Genomic DNA, 16,624 nt, shown 5'->3' with positions numbered 1-16,624 from the left:
CCAGCCTGGTCTACAGAGCTAGTTCCAGGACAGGCTCCAAAGCCACAGAGAAACCCTGTCTCGAAAAACCAAAAAAAAAAAAGAAATGTAAGTTAGGAGATGGATGCATTTTTAATACTCGTCTCAGGAGGAATAAAGATGAGACTGTATGTGTTGTAGGAGCTGCGGGTTGCATTCCACCACCCAGCTCCTGCCACCGGCTAGCTTTACCCGAAATAACAACACACAAATTGTATTCTTTTAAACACTGCTTGGCCCATTTCTATCTAGCCTCTTCTAGGCTAATTCTTACGTATTAATTTAGCCCATTTGTAATAATCTGTGTAGCACCCCTAGGTGCGCTTACGGGGAAGATTCTAGCCTACGTCCATCCTGGATCGGAGCTTCATAGATCATGTCTGCCGGGGAGAGGGGAGCATGGCCTCTGTTCCAGAGAGCAGAGCTGTCGAGTCTGAGCTCACTTCCTCTTCCTCCCAGCATTCTGTTGTGTTTACGCCACCCACCTATGTTTTAACCTATGAGGGCCAAGCAGTTTCTTTATTACTTAACCAATGAAATCAACAGATTTATATATGACACTCCCACATCATGTATGTGGAACAAGGACCCGTTTTTCCTCTTTCGCTATTTAATCCAGAGTGTTGAGCAACAGGCGCCATGCTGTTGACTGCTCTGAGTAAACCAGCAGTAAACTGTGATAGGGAATGTGTCACCCGAGCTACAGACTGGCATGAACTCTCAAGCCACAGCTTTAGCATCCCTTCTCCAAAGTGATTTGCATCATAAGTGCTTGGTGTTTAGGGCTAATTTTGTTTTATTTGGGATTTTGGAATTTTTTTATTTTGTTTGCATAATGAAATGTCTGAGAGAACTCAAATCCAAATATAAAATTCATTTATGTTTCACATATATTTAGACATAACCCGAAGGCATTCCATGCATTATTTTGAATAATTTTGCAAATGAAGCAGGACTGTGTGGTGTGGAATGTTCCACTTGTGGTTCCATGCTCCACTGCCTGGTTTTGTGTGTCAACTTGACACAAGCTAGAGTCATCAGAGAGGAAGGAGCGTCTGCTGAGGCAATGCCTCCATGAGATCCAGCGGTAAGGCGTTTTCTCATTTAGTGATGGATGAGGGAGGAGCCCAGCCTATGGTAGGTGGTGTCTTCCCTGGGCTGCTGGTCCTGGGTTCTATGCGAATGCAGGCTAAGCAAGCCATGGGAAGCAAACCAGGAAGCAGCACTCTTCCATGGCCTCTGCATCAGCGCCTGCCTCCAGGATCCTGCCCTGCTTGAGTTCCTGTCCTGACTTCCTTCAGTGAAGAACAGCAATGGAGATGTATAAGCCAGACAAACCTTTCCTCACCAATTTGCTTTTTGGTCATGGTGTTTTGTTGCAGCAATAGAACCCCTAACTAAGACACATGCTAATGACATACCTCCACCTATAAGGCCACACCTCCTAATCCTTTCCAAACAGTTCTACCAACTGGGTACAAAGTATTCAAATATCTGAGCCCATGGGACCATCCTCACTTAAACCAGCACAAGTAAACATTTCTCCATGCTTATCTTGCAGTCATATATCCTCTTACCAGCTGTTCAGTGTGATCTTTGGGGGGTGGGGGAGTTGTTTTGTTTTTCTGATTTTCATGAAGTCTTTACTCTTTCATACAATTTTTAATTTTCAAGAAATACATGGATATATTCTTCTTTGTGAAAAATAATTCAAGTGTTGCAGAAAAAGCTTAGGATCCCTCTAAGAATATGCAATGGTTTTATATTATGATGTATGGGTTAGGATCTAATGCATCCTTTCAAAACTGCTAAGTAATTAAGTTATTAAGCCTTACTTCTTTTTTACATATATTTATAATCTCCCTTTATCCATTTTATAAATTTTCAGATATATATTGGAGCTTATTCATCCTGTTATTCCACTGGAAGACTATTTTAATGCTGTAGGAATTGTCTTTCTTTAGTTTGGGGATTTTAATTTTTATTTAAGCGTTTATGTTAATAAATGGCATTCTTTCTTTTCATGTCTACCTAAGAACTCTGCACTGGAAGCAGGGTCTCACATGTTAGCCAGGCTGCTTTCAAACCCCTGGGCTCATGCAATCCTCTGATATCACTGGGACTTACCACCATGCCACTCTGGGCCAATGACTTTGTTTTAAAGTTGGAGAGTACTTCACTTCCTTGATTTCCCTTTATTTAATGGGTACATGGTACTTTTCCTTGGCATCAATTTTAAGCTGCTTTTGAAACAATGTAATATTGCACATGCTGGCCTGATCACTGATCTCCCCACTGCTTTGAGAATGAGCCTGGCAATGGGACAGTTTCCATTCTAGTCCAGTTGGTCCTGTATATTCATGCAGGAAGCAGTTCCACCAACCAGTGCAGTGTTACTTCATTTGTCGTGGAAATACGATGTTAAGACAACTTTTACTGCTGGAAATAGAGATCCTCTCAATAGGTTTAGTCACTGGTGTTCACCTTATTGTAACCCTTTCTCAACTACAATAGCTTGGGACTGTTTTCTTTACAAATCTGTGTCTTCTGACTCTGGTTCAGTGTTTTTTCTAATTTAATACCCCAATGCATTAAAAACTGCTTACCGTCATAAAATAACATGTATTTCCTTATTTCAAGGAGGGCAATTATGATTCTTCCTACAGGTGGCAAATATTAAAAAGGAGACACACATTGTGTGGTACAAAGATGAACGGGAGATATCTGTGGATGAGAAGCATGACTTTAAGGATGGCATTTGCACCCTGCTCATCACAGAGGTGGGTGGCTACAAACGCAAGAGCTGCCTCAGCAGAAACTACATTCATCAGTTGTTCCATGCCCGGAGGACTCAACACAGCTTCCATCTAACTGCTAGAGGAATGTACTCACAATCCCAGTGGTGGAGATCCTGAGACAGATGGATCCCGGGGCTTTGTGGCCAGCTGGTCTGGCTGAGTTAGAGAGTTCCAGGTGCTAGTAAGCTCCGGATGCTGGGTCGAAGCTGGAGATAGGGCTCAGAGGTTAAGAGCCTGGTTGCTCTTCCAGAAGACCTGGATTTGATTTCCATCTCACAGTCATCTGTAACTCCAATTCCAGGGGATCCAATGACCTCTTCTATTAACTTTCTTGTAATCCTTCCTCAACTAAAATAGTTTGGGACTGATTTCTTTAGAGATCTGGGCCACTGTCCCCAGTCACAACATGCATATGGTGTAGAGACATATGTACAGTCAGAACACTCATACACATAAAATAAACTGTTAGAAACAAACAAACTTGGCAGCTGGCTTCTGAAGAGGAATACCCGAGGTTGATCTGTGGCCTCTTCACACATGCTTGTTGTATACACATTCATGCATACCCACATGTTGGCAGAGCTTTCTGTCCCCCCAGGTCCCGCAGTTGTTCAGTCCTAAAGAAATACACAGAGATCTATATTAGTCATAAACAGGTTGGCCTATTAGCTCAGTGTTGTGATAGGAGCAGCGGGGCTGTGTCCCGCCACCCAGCTGCCCGCATGGCTAGCTTTATAACCGAAATAATTACATGGAAACTGCTTTCTTTTAAACACTGCTTGGCCCATTATATCTAGCCTTTTCTCGGCTCTCGTACCTGGACTAGCCCATTTCTAATAATGTGTGTAGCCCACGAGGTGGCTTACCAGAGAAGATCTTAACCTGCGTCTGTCTGGAGTGGGAGAATCATGGCGACTCACTTACTCACCTTCTTTCTCCCAGCATTCTGTTCTGTTTACTCTGCCTACCTAATTTTATGTCCTATTAAAGGACCAAGGCAGTCTCTTTATTTAACCAATGAAATTAACACAAAACAGAAGACTCTCCTCCATCATTTCCCCTTTTTGTGTTTAAACAAAAAAGAAAGGCTTTCACTTTAACATAGTAAGATTACATATAACAAAACAGATATTAAGCAAAAATTACAGTTACAATATTTATATCTATTTTATCTTTTATCATAACTAAGGAAAACTATAACTATAACTAACCATTTTTTAACTCCATTAAAGACTCTAGAAGGATATAATATTATCTAAGCAAACAAGAAGTCCAAACTCTAGAAATGACAGAGACATCTCGCTGCCTGTACAGTCACCCAAAGTTCCTCTGTACTGTTGGGGCATCCATCTTCAGCCTTCAGGCCCATAGTATCCAGCAGACATTTCCATGAAGCAGGAAATTTCAAAGACAGTTCAGTCACTATCTGCTGTGTCCTGCAGAATGTCTCGCAGACTCTCATGAATCAGGAACCCCGAAAGACCATCTCACCTTTAGGCAAGTTCAGCAGTCCTCTCTCTGCGGGTTCTCTGTGTCCATTTTATGCAATAGTCCAGGCAAGAGCAGTTTCTTGCCCAAATGGCTATCAAACTCCATAAGGATCCTCTTCGATGCCCATCTTCCTCTTGAAGTAGCTGGTGCTGCCAGGAGCAGACGTGTCTCCTTGTCATGAAAAGCCCTAAGTTATTAAAACATTTAAAATGCCATATTCTGCAGTCTTTGAAAGATATGAAGAATGTCTATCTAACTGAAATGTATCTCTATATATCTAGAAAATCTAACTACATGACTACAAGCTTTACTATTATCGATGATTATCCATTAGCAACCTATATTTCCTATTATACATTACATTTTAAATGAACTACACAATCACAATACCTTAATCAATATCAGAAATACATATACACATAACAAAATTGACCTTAAATCTCTATCAATAAAGCAAAATCTATACTAATGCAAATATTCATACCTCTATCATTTCCCCCTTTAAATGTAAAAGAACATTTATAAACAATATTTTGGGAACATGGCTCAGGCTTCTTATTAATTAATTCTTACACCTTAACCCATAATTCTTTTCTGTGTTAGCCACATGGCTTGGTACCTTTCATCATTCTCACGCCTGTGTCCTTTATGTCTGGGTGACAACTGCAGACTGAGCTTTCCTCTTCCCAGAATTCTCCTGTTCTTGTTGCCCCGCCTCTACTTCCAGCCTGGTTACTGGCCAATCAGCGTTTTATTAAAAATAATACAAGTGACAGGATAAAAGACCATTGTCGCACAGTATACACTCATACACACATGAACATACACTCACGCACACACGCATATATGCACACACAGAGACACACATACACACAACTGCAGAACCAGGTATGAACTGTGATCAACTGTAATGTTCATTCTCTCCTCAGTTTTCCAAGAAAGATGCTGGATTTTATGAAGTTATCCTGAAAGATGACCGAGGAAAAGATAAGAGCAGGCTGAAACTTGTGGATGAAGGTGACTACCAGCTGCTAGGGTCTGTCTTATGGGCTCCACAGCTTCCGGAATTACGACTGGAGCTGGGCTGGCCCCAGAAGTCATGCTGATTTGTGTCCAGTGATTTTGGTTTAATTGAAATTCCAGCAGAGCAACCTACTGTTCTTTTTAAAAAATATTTTCCCTTTTAGACACTTCCTAGAAATCAAAAGTATACTTTTGATCCTTAGATAAATTTATAGCCCATAGAACTCTAGAAGGCTGTTTCCAATTTAAATCATCATTTTTCTCACAGCTGAACAAAAATGTTCTCGGATCAAAACCTTCTGTGAGGAACATACTAAAAAATGGTTCATTGTTAAGGGTGCTAAGAAAGATTTGTGTAGGAAATGTGAAGCCTTGCAGTTCTCAAAGCAGCAGCTTCCAGTCTTCAGAGACTAAGGGCAAACATATCCTGATAATTAGAAGCTACCTACAACCCCACCCCAACCTCCAGATCTCTTCCTCAGTACGGCAGGATGGAAGTCAAGCCGCAGAAACCTTAGCGTTCACCATCCAGCTCTCAGAAGAGGTGGGGGCCACCGTATTATTGGGCAGAGGGCGTCCAAGCAGCATAGACAGTAAATTCATTGGGAGTTGATGTCACAGATAATTCAAACTAAGGCGTCCTCAGACTTGAGAAGAGTCTTCCAAAGCCAACAGACTTCCTGGAAATCTCAGTGTGGCCTTTTCTAGAATGTTCCTATAACATTAGTTACAAACAGTTCAAGGAAAACAAGTCAAAACAAGCAGAAATCTTTTTAAAAAAACCTTATGAAAATTATGTTATTTCATCAAAACCCACTAATTATCAGTAGGTCAACAAATTCCCCTCCTGTCAAATGGCTTTCGCCAGATAGGGAGTTTCCAAGAGCTACAGCTTGAAATTAGACCTTACATGCTCATGCTAAAGTTTTGCCTGTGACCCTCTGTCTGCAGCCTTCCAGGAACTGATGACGGAAGTATGCAGGAAGATAGGTAAGTTCCCATTTCCTTCCCATAACAAATACTTGGGTATATTCCTCTCAGGGTGAGCTTACCGCGCTTGAACTGTGCTGTTTTCTTCCTCAGCTTTGTCCGCTACAGACCTGAAAATTCAGAGCACAGCAGAGGGCATCCGGCTGTATTCCTTTGTCACTTACTACCTGGACGATTTGAAAGTTAACTGGTCCCACAAGTAAGTAAATGAAAACTGACTTGCTAGGTAGACGTTTTCCTCCACTGTCCAGGGGAGGAACAAAAACAAAAATCCCACCCCTTCCAGGTAAGAGGGTTCATAGTGGGGAACACAGGACAGAACCCCTCCCTTACTTCAGGTTATAACTTTCCCTCAACCCATGCATAGTGAGGTACAGTAATGGCTACAGTATGTCCTTCTTGTGATAGAAATACCGTCATTCATAGACATCTCTGTAATGTAGCCGCCACCTGAGACAGCTATGTATAAGCTACCTCTGGTCTGCCAGCCACCCAGAGCTCTGCTTGCAGCCTTCTCTATATCTGTACACCTAACCCATGTGATCTGAAACAAAACCGAAGCAGTGTGCACTAGGAGATTCCTAAGTTTCCTGTAATCTGTGTTCGTAGCCATTTCCCATAGAAGTCTCTTCCTGAGAAGAGCCCCGGCTTATCATTGTTGGTTACAGCAGCTGGCATAACTAGGCGTTAGCATCTTGCATCTTGTTTGCCCACCTTCAGAAGGCTCTGGGGACAAATGTTTGAACTGGATTGAGTCTGACGTTTGTCTTAATCCTAGGCTGCCTTTGTGGAATTATAGAGGAAATACATTCAAATTCACCTGGAATTCCATGGGTTTCTGAACCAAAACAGACATCTCAATCTAATTCTGACAGTATACTCAACCTCTGGGCACCCTTGAGACGTATTTGGCAGAAACAGAAAAGAGGCACGGTATAGACAATCTTTAGGGATGCAGCCTCCTCCTGATCAATTTTGGTTTAGACATTCATTCCAAACTGTTAACAAAAGTCCTGTAGCATCCCTTGAGGATACAGATAACAATGTCTGTTTGTATTATAGCTTCACTGGTCACTAGCAGCCCACTGGGCATTGCTCCAAGCCAGTAGACAGGTGGATTCTTTCATGGCTCCAGCTCTGTGCAATAGGCATTTTCACCTTGGGGGAGAGGAAGCTCAAGCTGGGGGAGGTAACACGAATGTGCACACAGATAATTGAGCTGAGGGCTATGCCCGGTCAGTCTGACTCTAGAGATAAGCTAGGTCATTGTAACACACACATACACACACACACACATGCGCACACGCACACCGCATGCATGCATGCATGCATGCACATACACCTCCAAATTGCATGGAAAGTTTAGGATGAGAGGAGGAGACATATATCACTTAAGTATTATTTTTAAAAAGAGCCTAAGGCTAGTGGTATAGCTCAGTGATAAAGCACTTGCCTAGCATGCATCAGGCCCTGAGTTCAACCCCCAGCACCACAAAGAAGAAAGTAGGAAAAACGAAAAAAGTAAGCTGAACAGGCAACCAGAGCTGGTACTTGACTGTGCTCTTAGGCATTTTCTGAATTCTAAAAGTAAGAAGAAGCAAAATGCCAGTGTGGAAGGTTTGGGTTTGGGGCCCTTTGTTCTCTTTTTTCAGGAAATGTTGCAGGGAAGTAAGTATTAAAATTTAAAATAGACCCAAATCCTAGGAAATTCCTCTGTGACATCTAGGACATTATAATATATCAGTCTGAAGAATGAGGGGAGTGAAATTAGCCGGATCATCAGTCAAAACACTGTGTCTTAGAGCTGTGAGATTGGGTAAAGGCGCCTGGACCTGAGTGCCACCCCAGGGCCTAGGTGGAGGGAAAGAACACACACACACACACACACACACACACACACACACACACACACACACGGTAATAATCAAATAGACAAACACAGTAGCTTTAAGTTGTGTCCTTTGTAAAGGAATCATTTATTCAAGGGCTGGAGAGAGAGCTCAGTATGAAGAGTACATACTTACCTTCCAGAGGACCCAAGCTGAATTCCCAGCAACGTGTCAAGTGGTTCACAACCACCTCTAACTCCAGCTGCAGATCTGACACCTCTGGCCTCTGTGCGCACCTACACTCACGTGGATATAGCCTCCCAACACATATGCACATAATTAAAAATACATCTTTTTAAAAAAAATTTTAAATGGGAACATTAAAAAAATATTTTAAGGAACTTGCTGTTAGAGTGGCAAGGCAGGAACTTCCTGCCGTTTTGGTTTCGTCTACATGAACTTCTCTGATATTGATTTGTCCATACACGGCTGAGGGATTGAGAACTGTAATTTTGTTTTCTGTAAGTCTGAGGCAAACTGAAAAAAACACACCTTAAAGAGGGTGAGAGCCTTGACTGTGTGTTTATCTTCCTTAGCAAGTCATTTAATTCTATGAATATCAGTTTCTCAAATAAAATAGGAACAATAGAATCCATTCTGTCTGAAGTTCTTAACATATAGAAAGCACCATTGTGCGAGCCAGCCAGAAACCAAATAACCCATGCAAAGCAGAGGACTTTCTTCCTGTCTGACTCAAAGAAACGCTGTCATTCAGGCCCAAACATTCAGGGTACAAATGTGTTTCTCTACTCTAGTCCTATGGCATTTGAATTGCTAATATATTTTCAGATATTTTCATAAACGCCCTCATACATAGCCTGTAGTGTTGAAAGAAAAATACTAAGTATTTATGAAAGCCAAAATATTTTAGTGAAAAAAAATTTTAAGTTCTTCTTGAAATTCTACGTAAGGTATAAACCTTGTACATGCATTTTGGGGAAATACATTTATAGATATTAGAAAATAGAAAGAGTTATAATATGATATCATCAATAGTTTTGTTAGCCCATTTATGCAAATTTAAAGAACTTTCTTCTAGTATTTTCTCCACATATAATTATAACTATATATACATATATATGGTAATTTTATAGACTGATTTTTAAGAATGTATTACACTTATTTTGTGTGTGTACATGTGCACACGCCGCTCACGCTGCTGCACATTGTGGAGGTCAGAGGACAGTGTGCAGGAGTCAGTTCCTTCCTTACCTTTGAGCTTTAGGGGTTCACTCCAGTTGCCAGACTTGGCAACAAGCCCCTTCGCCCCCTCCACCATTCACTGGCCCTGGACTGCACAGTCTCACACAATGTCCATGAAGTACCTTTTGACAGTTTGAAAACGCCGCCCTGCCATGTGCTTGTTTTGTCTAGAGCTGTAGTGTTTCTACAGTCAGATGACAATGGCAAGGGCCCTTCCGCTCTGCTCTCACACAGGACCAGAGCCCATGCCTCACGGCTCTGACAGCCACTCGGCTGCGAAGTCACTTTTGACTCCACAACCAAGTGTACATTTATGTGCTTAAGTAGCTTTGGAGCAATATTGATATAGATGTCGTGCACAGATAGTCCCCACCATTGTTTTTACCTATCCAGTTTGGCCGCAGAACATGTGTATTCAATATGCAGCAAAATAGTATGTAGTGTGCCTTTTACCTTTAAATATTCCCTTAACCCTAGAAATAAACCCAAGCAAAACCAAAGATAATTAGTGCCACTGAGAAGTATCGGTCTTGAAATCTGCGCTGGGATCCAGGCTACAGCGGTGAGTTAAGTAGATGTTCAGACTGTCATTCCAGGGTCCTTAGAATCCAAGTCCCTGCTCATAATTACCGTGAAGCAGAACGGCATATGCAGGTCTCATGTTTTCTGAAAGCTATAAAGGTTTACGGCATATCACTTTGTAAGACACCAAGGAAACAGTAATGACACTTTCCTTCGTCTTAACAGTGGGACTGGCATTAAGTACACAGACAGAGTTAAGACTGGGGTCACTGGGGAGCAGATCTGGCTGCAGATCAATGAGCCCACTCCAAATGACAAAGGGAAATATGTGATGGAACTCTTTGACGGCAAGACTGGACACCAGAAGACAGTGGATCTTTCTGGACAAGGTAACGAGCTACTTAGCATTCACTATAGAATGAACCAGAGTGAAATGAGGTCATTATACTGGTGTTGTCAAAGAAGTTGGGTGGGAGACACTTGGGTTGAGTGGGCCTGTTCTGAATTGGCTACTCAATCTTTTTGGAGGCCTAATTTGTCTTTAAGTTCAATTTGATTATATGTCACTATATAAGTGAGGCCATTCTGGTTAGATCTGGTAGGCTAAGGACTAGTGCAGAGCTAGGCTAAAATAATGGTCTCAACTGCTTTTTATTAATAATGATTTTGGCAAGACTGTCTTAACTATCAAGAATTTAGTCAGGCGACCATGAAAAGCAAGCTGGGACAGTAACCATGGAGAGAAAGCACGACTCTCACAGCCAGTGAGAGGTGCCTTGGCTCATGATCTCCTCCTTAAAAGAAAAGTGAGGAAAGCAGTTGTGCATGGGGACTGACGTCATCCAGTCCCACACAGCAGCTGATGCAACTAGAAAGCCCGGGATGCAGGGCACCGCTGACCTGTCAGCTCCAAAGCGTGCGTGATGCGAGACCAAGGGCAGAGGGAGAGTCGACTCTGAGAGTAACAATACAGAAGCTTCCCTGTCCATAGAGCAGGGAGTGAGGGGAGTCCAGGGAAAATGCTGGGCAGAGCAGAGGAAGCTGGGGTCTAAGTCTGAAGGGTCCCAGATGTTGTGGCTGTCTGTTGAGAGATTAGGGGTTTCTGTGGATAATGGGGAAGAAAAGAAAGAATCAGGAGAAGCAACAAGAAAAGATCAAAGGTGGTGCACAATTCCTGAATAAAACTTTCAAAGTTAAGAAAACAGCTAAAATCGCCATGTTGTTTCTCCCCATCCCCTGGCTATATTCTGCCCCCCAAGCTTTCCTAAAGAATGAAAGTCCTCAAAGGAGGCTGGATCGAATTTCCTGCGCTCCTCGGTGCACTAAGATGCAGTCTTAGTGTTCATAACTCTTCATGCTTTCCAGCCTCAGGATAAATTCACAATGTATGTAGAGAGCCACTCCCCCAAGCATGCACTGGGGTGTGTGTGTGTGTGTGTGTGTGTGTGTGTGTGTGTGTGTGTGTGTGTTTACAGGCCTACACTCGTGGTGCTATCTGAATCCCCTATTCTCACGCCACCCCTACCCTACCCATCATGCCTACAAAGGCACACTGAGAATTTGCAGTCGCGGAGAAACTGCAGCAAAGAGGCAAGGCTCTCCTGACCCACACTGTGCTCTGGGTTTCCCCACCGTCCATCTGACTGTGGGAAATACAACAGAAAGGGGGAAGCAGAAATGGGTGGAGAGGTTTAAAACATTCCGAAACGTATTTTTAACAACCACAGCTTATGCAACTACCTCACTTTTAACCCCCTGGAAGACCAAGGCTAGATCCTCTCACCAGTGTCCCCACGGCCACCAAACACAAGTTAGCTTGACCACACTCTTTTTTTTTTCTTCTGAGTTCGATGTGGGGACCAGGAAGGTTTTTATGCTATCACCCTGGTTCAAACTGAATCTCCGTCATTTTTCAGATGAGAAAAAATAAGGCCCAGCAGCTTGAAGCCTGGTTTTATATGTATTTATACATATAAAGTATGTACAAATGGGGGTGTGTAGATTGGTATTGTCTAAATATTTGCTAGGCTGCAAATACGGCTCTTGGCTGAGGAATTGGCACCCCAGGTGTAAGCGCTAGCTATGGAAGTCTGATGGTTCGCGTTCAGTCCCCAGAACCCATGGGAAAAGCTGATGTCACAGTACACATGTGTGAGCTCAGTATGTCCGCCCTGAGATGGGGTTGGGAGTGGAGACAGGAGACTCATCGTAAGCTGAGCAGCAGTGGAAGAAGAGGAACTCAACCTTACTGCACAGCTGTGGGAACTCACTCCTGACAGTTGTGTTCTGACCCCCCCACAAGCTAACACATACCCCAACACACATGTAAATAAATAATATCTGTGTGCGCGTGTGTGTGTGCATGTGTGCGTGCGTGTGTGTGCATGTGTGTGCATGTGTGTGTGTGCATGTGTGTGTGCGTGTGTGTGCATGTGTGTGTGCGTGTGTGTGTGCATGTGTGTGTGCGCATGTGTGTGCATGTGTGTGTGCGTGTGTGTGTGCGTGCATGTGTGTGTGCATGTGTGTGTGTGCATGTGTATTGCGTGTGTGTACCTGTGTGTTTCTTGAGCCCCAGAGGCAATGAAAGATGAAACAGTACAATTTTAAAGCAGAGCTGCATTTTCTCATGGCCTCCCATCAAGTGTCTCACCCTGACGTCAAGGGGTAGGATTATTTTTAGAACACTGCAATTCTCATCTTCTTCCCCCACCTGTCTCCACCTTTGCCTCAGTGAGAAGAGGGACAGAAGATGGGGGAGAATATGAGCAAAACCGAATGATACGTATTATGAAATGTCATAATGAAACCTATTATTTTATATGCTAACAAAAATGTATTTAAAAAATTAAAAAGAAAAAAGTACAATCTCAGGACTCTGTTCTGTAATGGACAGCACACTGGACTTCAGATTAGTCTTAACATCAGTGTGACGACCATTACTTAGTGTGCTCTCCTTCCTAAATGGACCAGAAAGACCTAACGTGAAGATGTTTGAACTGTCTAGCCCAGGTGCTTACCAGGGGTAATTTAATAAGAAAAAGTCCCTTTCTCCTCTCCTCTGGATTCTTAGACAGCATTTTTATTTGAAAGACTTTTATCCCCATTTTTTCTTGGTGAGACTGATGGTTTTTGTTTTTGTTTTTTGCTTAAGGTTGAAGGGTTGCTGAGATGAAAGCTTCTAACATCTCCTACCTCATATTTTCTACATAGAAAGTGCTTGTCTTGTTGAGAGCGCTACACGGATATAGGAAGCCATAGGCAGTCTCCTGAGAAGCTGGGCAGTGACCGAACCTTGGGACTTGTAATCGGCCCTGTGTGTTGTCAATTCTGACTAAGAAATTTTTAACTTTCTTTTTTTCTTTTGCAGCATTTGATGAAGCCGTTGCTGAATTCCAGAGGTTAAAGTAAGTTCCCCTTCCTGGCAAGTGCCGCTTCTGTTCAGTTACATTCCTGGAACCCTGTGTACCGCTTGCCTATCTGAGTATCAGAAACAGGGTTTTGTTTGAGCAAGCACAGGAAAAGCCCCACTTGACACGGCTAGCTGGGCTGCCAAATACCTCTCAGGCGGATCATGGCCTGGCTTTCCTCCCCAGTTTGTGTATTAAATGCAGTCCAAGCTTGTTGCAGCTCTTCATGTTACTCAGAGCTGTAACTGAGAGAGCAGCTATCTAAGTCTGCATTCAGTGTGTGTGTGCACGTGCGAGAGAGAGAGAGAGAGAGAGAGAGAGAGAGAGAGAGAGAGAGAGAGAGAGGAGAGAGAGACAGAAAAGGACAGAGAGAGAGAGAGAGAGAGAGAGAGAGAGAGAGAGACAGAAAAGGACAGAGAGAGAGGGAAAGAGAGAGAGAGAGGGAGAGTGAAAGAGAGACAGAAAAAAACAGGGCAGGGGGAGAGAAACTACTTGGAATGACACTAATACAAATCTTTGTCTGTCTGTCTGTCTTGTCTCTCTCAACCACAGACAAGCTGCCATTGCTGAAAAAAGTAAGTAGCTACCTTCACACTTAGCACAGAGGCAGATTTAGAGCTGAACTTCATTTTCCCAGCACATCTACAGATGACAGTGGATATTTTTTCCTTTCCGGGCTTGGTGTCACAAGCCTTTAATCCCAGCACTCGAGAGGCAGAGGCAGGTGGATCTCTGTGAGTTTGAGGCCAGCCTGGTCTACAAGAGCTAGTTCCAGGACAGGCAGGGCTACATAGTGAGACACTATCTCAGGAAAAGAAAATGGATTTTTTTTCCCTCTTCTTTCTTTCTTTTATGAATTGTAGATGGTCCACATTTGTTTTCCTTTAGTCTCCTGTCTGTAGGAAGGTCCCAACTATGGCATCTGACTCTTGTCTCTGAAGCCATTCTAAGAAATCTCTTGGTCATAACCATATGGTAGGTATTGGGCACTAATAGGTACGGTGCATCAGAAGAAAATCAAACCCAGTGAAGAAGAAAAGAGTCTGGAACACTGCCATTTTGGCATTGAGTGAATTCATAGAAACAAGGTTGAAGAGTCACAATTTGAATGAAAGTAATGCTCATCACAGGGAGACCAGAAAGAGGCCACGCCTGACTCAGAACCTGCACATTAGAGTTGTTCTCTTGCCTTGAGCTTAGCAAGGTGCCCCACGCTGATGCTTCAGGTACAGCTACGGGCGCCGTGTGTGCAGTAAGTGAGTAAAGAAAGCCAGAGTCGCTGGGTCATTTTCTTAATTTGCATGTTGAAAAAAGTATTGAAATAACCATCAGGACAGGAAAAACTAAACAGGATTTGTGTCCTGAAGTGGTTTTGAGGGCATGATCATTGGCCCTCTTCATTGCAGTGATTAACTAGAAATTCCTGTGCTTGCAGATCGGGCCCGGGTGTTGGGCGGTCTCCCTGATGTTGTTACCATCCAGGAAGGCAAGGTGAGCATGGGGTACGATTGTCTGTGCCTCCACACGGGGAACAGCCCCACATCCCACACCGGGGTCCTTCCTTCTGTATCCTACCATCTGTCTTATTTCTTGCATTCGCCCTTCACCATAGCCAGATGCAGGGTTAAAAGTTCAGCATTCCAGTCATAATGCCTTGTCAGCCCAGCATCAGGATGAAAGTTTGTCTTGTGATGCTATATTTAGACCATTTCTCCAGAGGCACAGTTAGAAACCAACAGAAGTCATTAGGTTGTATGGGAAAGAACCTGAAAACATTCACTCATAGCCCTGTAGCAAAAGAAGAAGGAAATTATTCCAGCACACACTGGACGGTGGCCCATGCTAGTAATAGTCTCATGGTTACATGGTTACATGGTTACAGCTGCTCCATCTCTGATGAAAACCAGCTTCTCTCCATTTGGTATTAAACTGGTGTTTCCTGGCTTCATATAATCTGAGACAAAATGAGCATCATTCTAACCCATAATCAAAGAACCCAGCAGGGGGTCTAGAGTTCAAGGCCACCTTAGCTGCATAGCTGGACCCCATATCAATAAAAATAAAACTCTTACAAGTCCAGAGACACCTGTAGTGAAGTAAAACCCTTTCTCACTTGAAAGGGCGTTGACTGTCTGCAGTGGTGCATGTGGGGGAGACGGACAAGCAAAACTCAGGTAGTAAAGCGAGACTATAGATTCCATTCAGCTCCAGTCTTTGTACAGGGAGAATATCACAGTCAACTTTGAGCCTCTGAGAGCAGCTTCTGTCCTGAAGTTGCCTTTGCCACTTTCCTCACGTAGTAAGGTTGCAGCCATTGGGCATAAGTGACGATTAAAATGTATATGGAAGCACTGGATCCACAACGCAGACAGAATGGGCATTGGTTGTCCACAGTGCTTATGGTGTCTGGGATTTGTGTAATCCAAAATGATTTACCTGGCCTGTAATGACCATGGTTTGACTCACTTAAAAATTATTGCATGTAAGTGTTTATTTGTTGGAGAACATACCATAGCAGACATGTGCAAGTCAGGGCACAACTTGCTGGTATCAGTTTTTCCCTTCTACAGTGTGGCACTGGGGAATTGAACTCGGGTCACTCAGCTTGGACTTTTCTTTCTGAAGTGTACCCGTAGTGTAATTTAGTAAAAATGATAATTAAACTGGCATGGTGGCTCCCAGCACATGGGCGGCATAGGCAAGAAGGTCACTGGTCAGCCTGAGCTACGCAGCCTGCCTTAAAAATCTTGCTAATGAGATGCGGGCAGGGTTTCTGACTTACCCAGCTTTGCTCCCACAGAAGAGGCCATAGTGACAGCTTAAGGTCTGTCAGGAGAATATTTCAAAGAACACGTCTTCCCTAGCAATGCCAACTTCATCCCTTGTCAACATTCTGTCATTTAGCATCACTAGCCGTGGAGAGGGGACAAAAGACACCGTGAAATATAGCATACCTGTCTGAACTGCAGCGATCAGTGACAAGCAACAAAAATGCAAACAGTGACAAGCGCAGGCAAAGACGCGGGAAACCAGATTACTTATTCATTGCTGGTTGTCATGGTTGGAACACCGGTCAAAATTAAATCAACTCCTAGCACAAGAGCTTGGTGGTTTCTAGGGAGAAAAATGAATCATATATTTAGCATATATCCCAGCAACTGCACCTGGGCATTTAGTGCAGAGAAATGGAAATGTCAACATAAGAGCCTGCGCTCTCTCTCTTCAGAATAGCCCCAAACTGGAAGTGGTGCATATGACCCTTAGGGACACACACATCACTGAC

General features: G+C 43.2%; 1 protein-coding gene across 1 annotated transcript in view; it reads left to right on the top strand.

Moving 5' to 3' along the window:
• Nucleotides 1-16,624, top strand: part of Myom1 (myomesin 1) — a 137,408-nt gene that overhangs the window by 118,248 nt on the left and 2,536 nt on the right. Inside the window, exons 30-37 of the mRNA XM_013353954.2 lie at nt 2,685-2,798; nt 5,237-5,324; nt 6,282-6,320; nt 6,414-6,519; nt 10,160-10,323; nt 13,302-13,338; nt 13,894-13,916; nt 14,777-14,832. Of these exons, the coding sequence (XP_013209408.1) occupies nt 2,685-2,798; nt 5,237-5,324; nt 6,282-6,320; nt 6,414-6,519; nt 10,160-10,323; nt 13,302-13,338; nt 13,894-13,916; nt 14,777-14,832 (627 nt within the window). The remainder of the gene's footprint in view (nt 1-2,684; nt 2,799-5,236; nt 5,325-6,281; nt 6,321-6,413; nt 6,520-10,159; nt 10,324-13,301; nt 13,339-13,893; nt 13,917-14,776; nt 14,833-16,624) is intronic.

This window comes from Microtus ochrogaster, unplaced genomic scaffold, assembly GCF_000317375.1.
Source record: "Microtus ochrogaster isolate Prairie Vole_2 unplaced genomic scaffold, MicOch1.0 UNK20, whole genome shotgun sequence".
NCBI classification, from domain to species: Eukaryota; Metazoa; Chordata; class Mammalia; order Rodentia; family Cricetidae; genus Microtus; species Microtus ochrogaster.
Note: the sequence above shows the minus strand (reverse complement) of the source record. Positions and strands in the feature narration are given on the sequence as shown.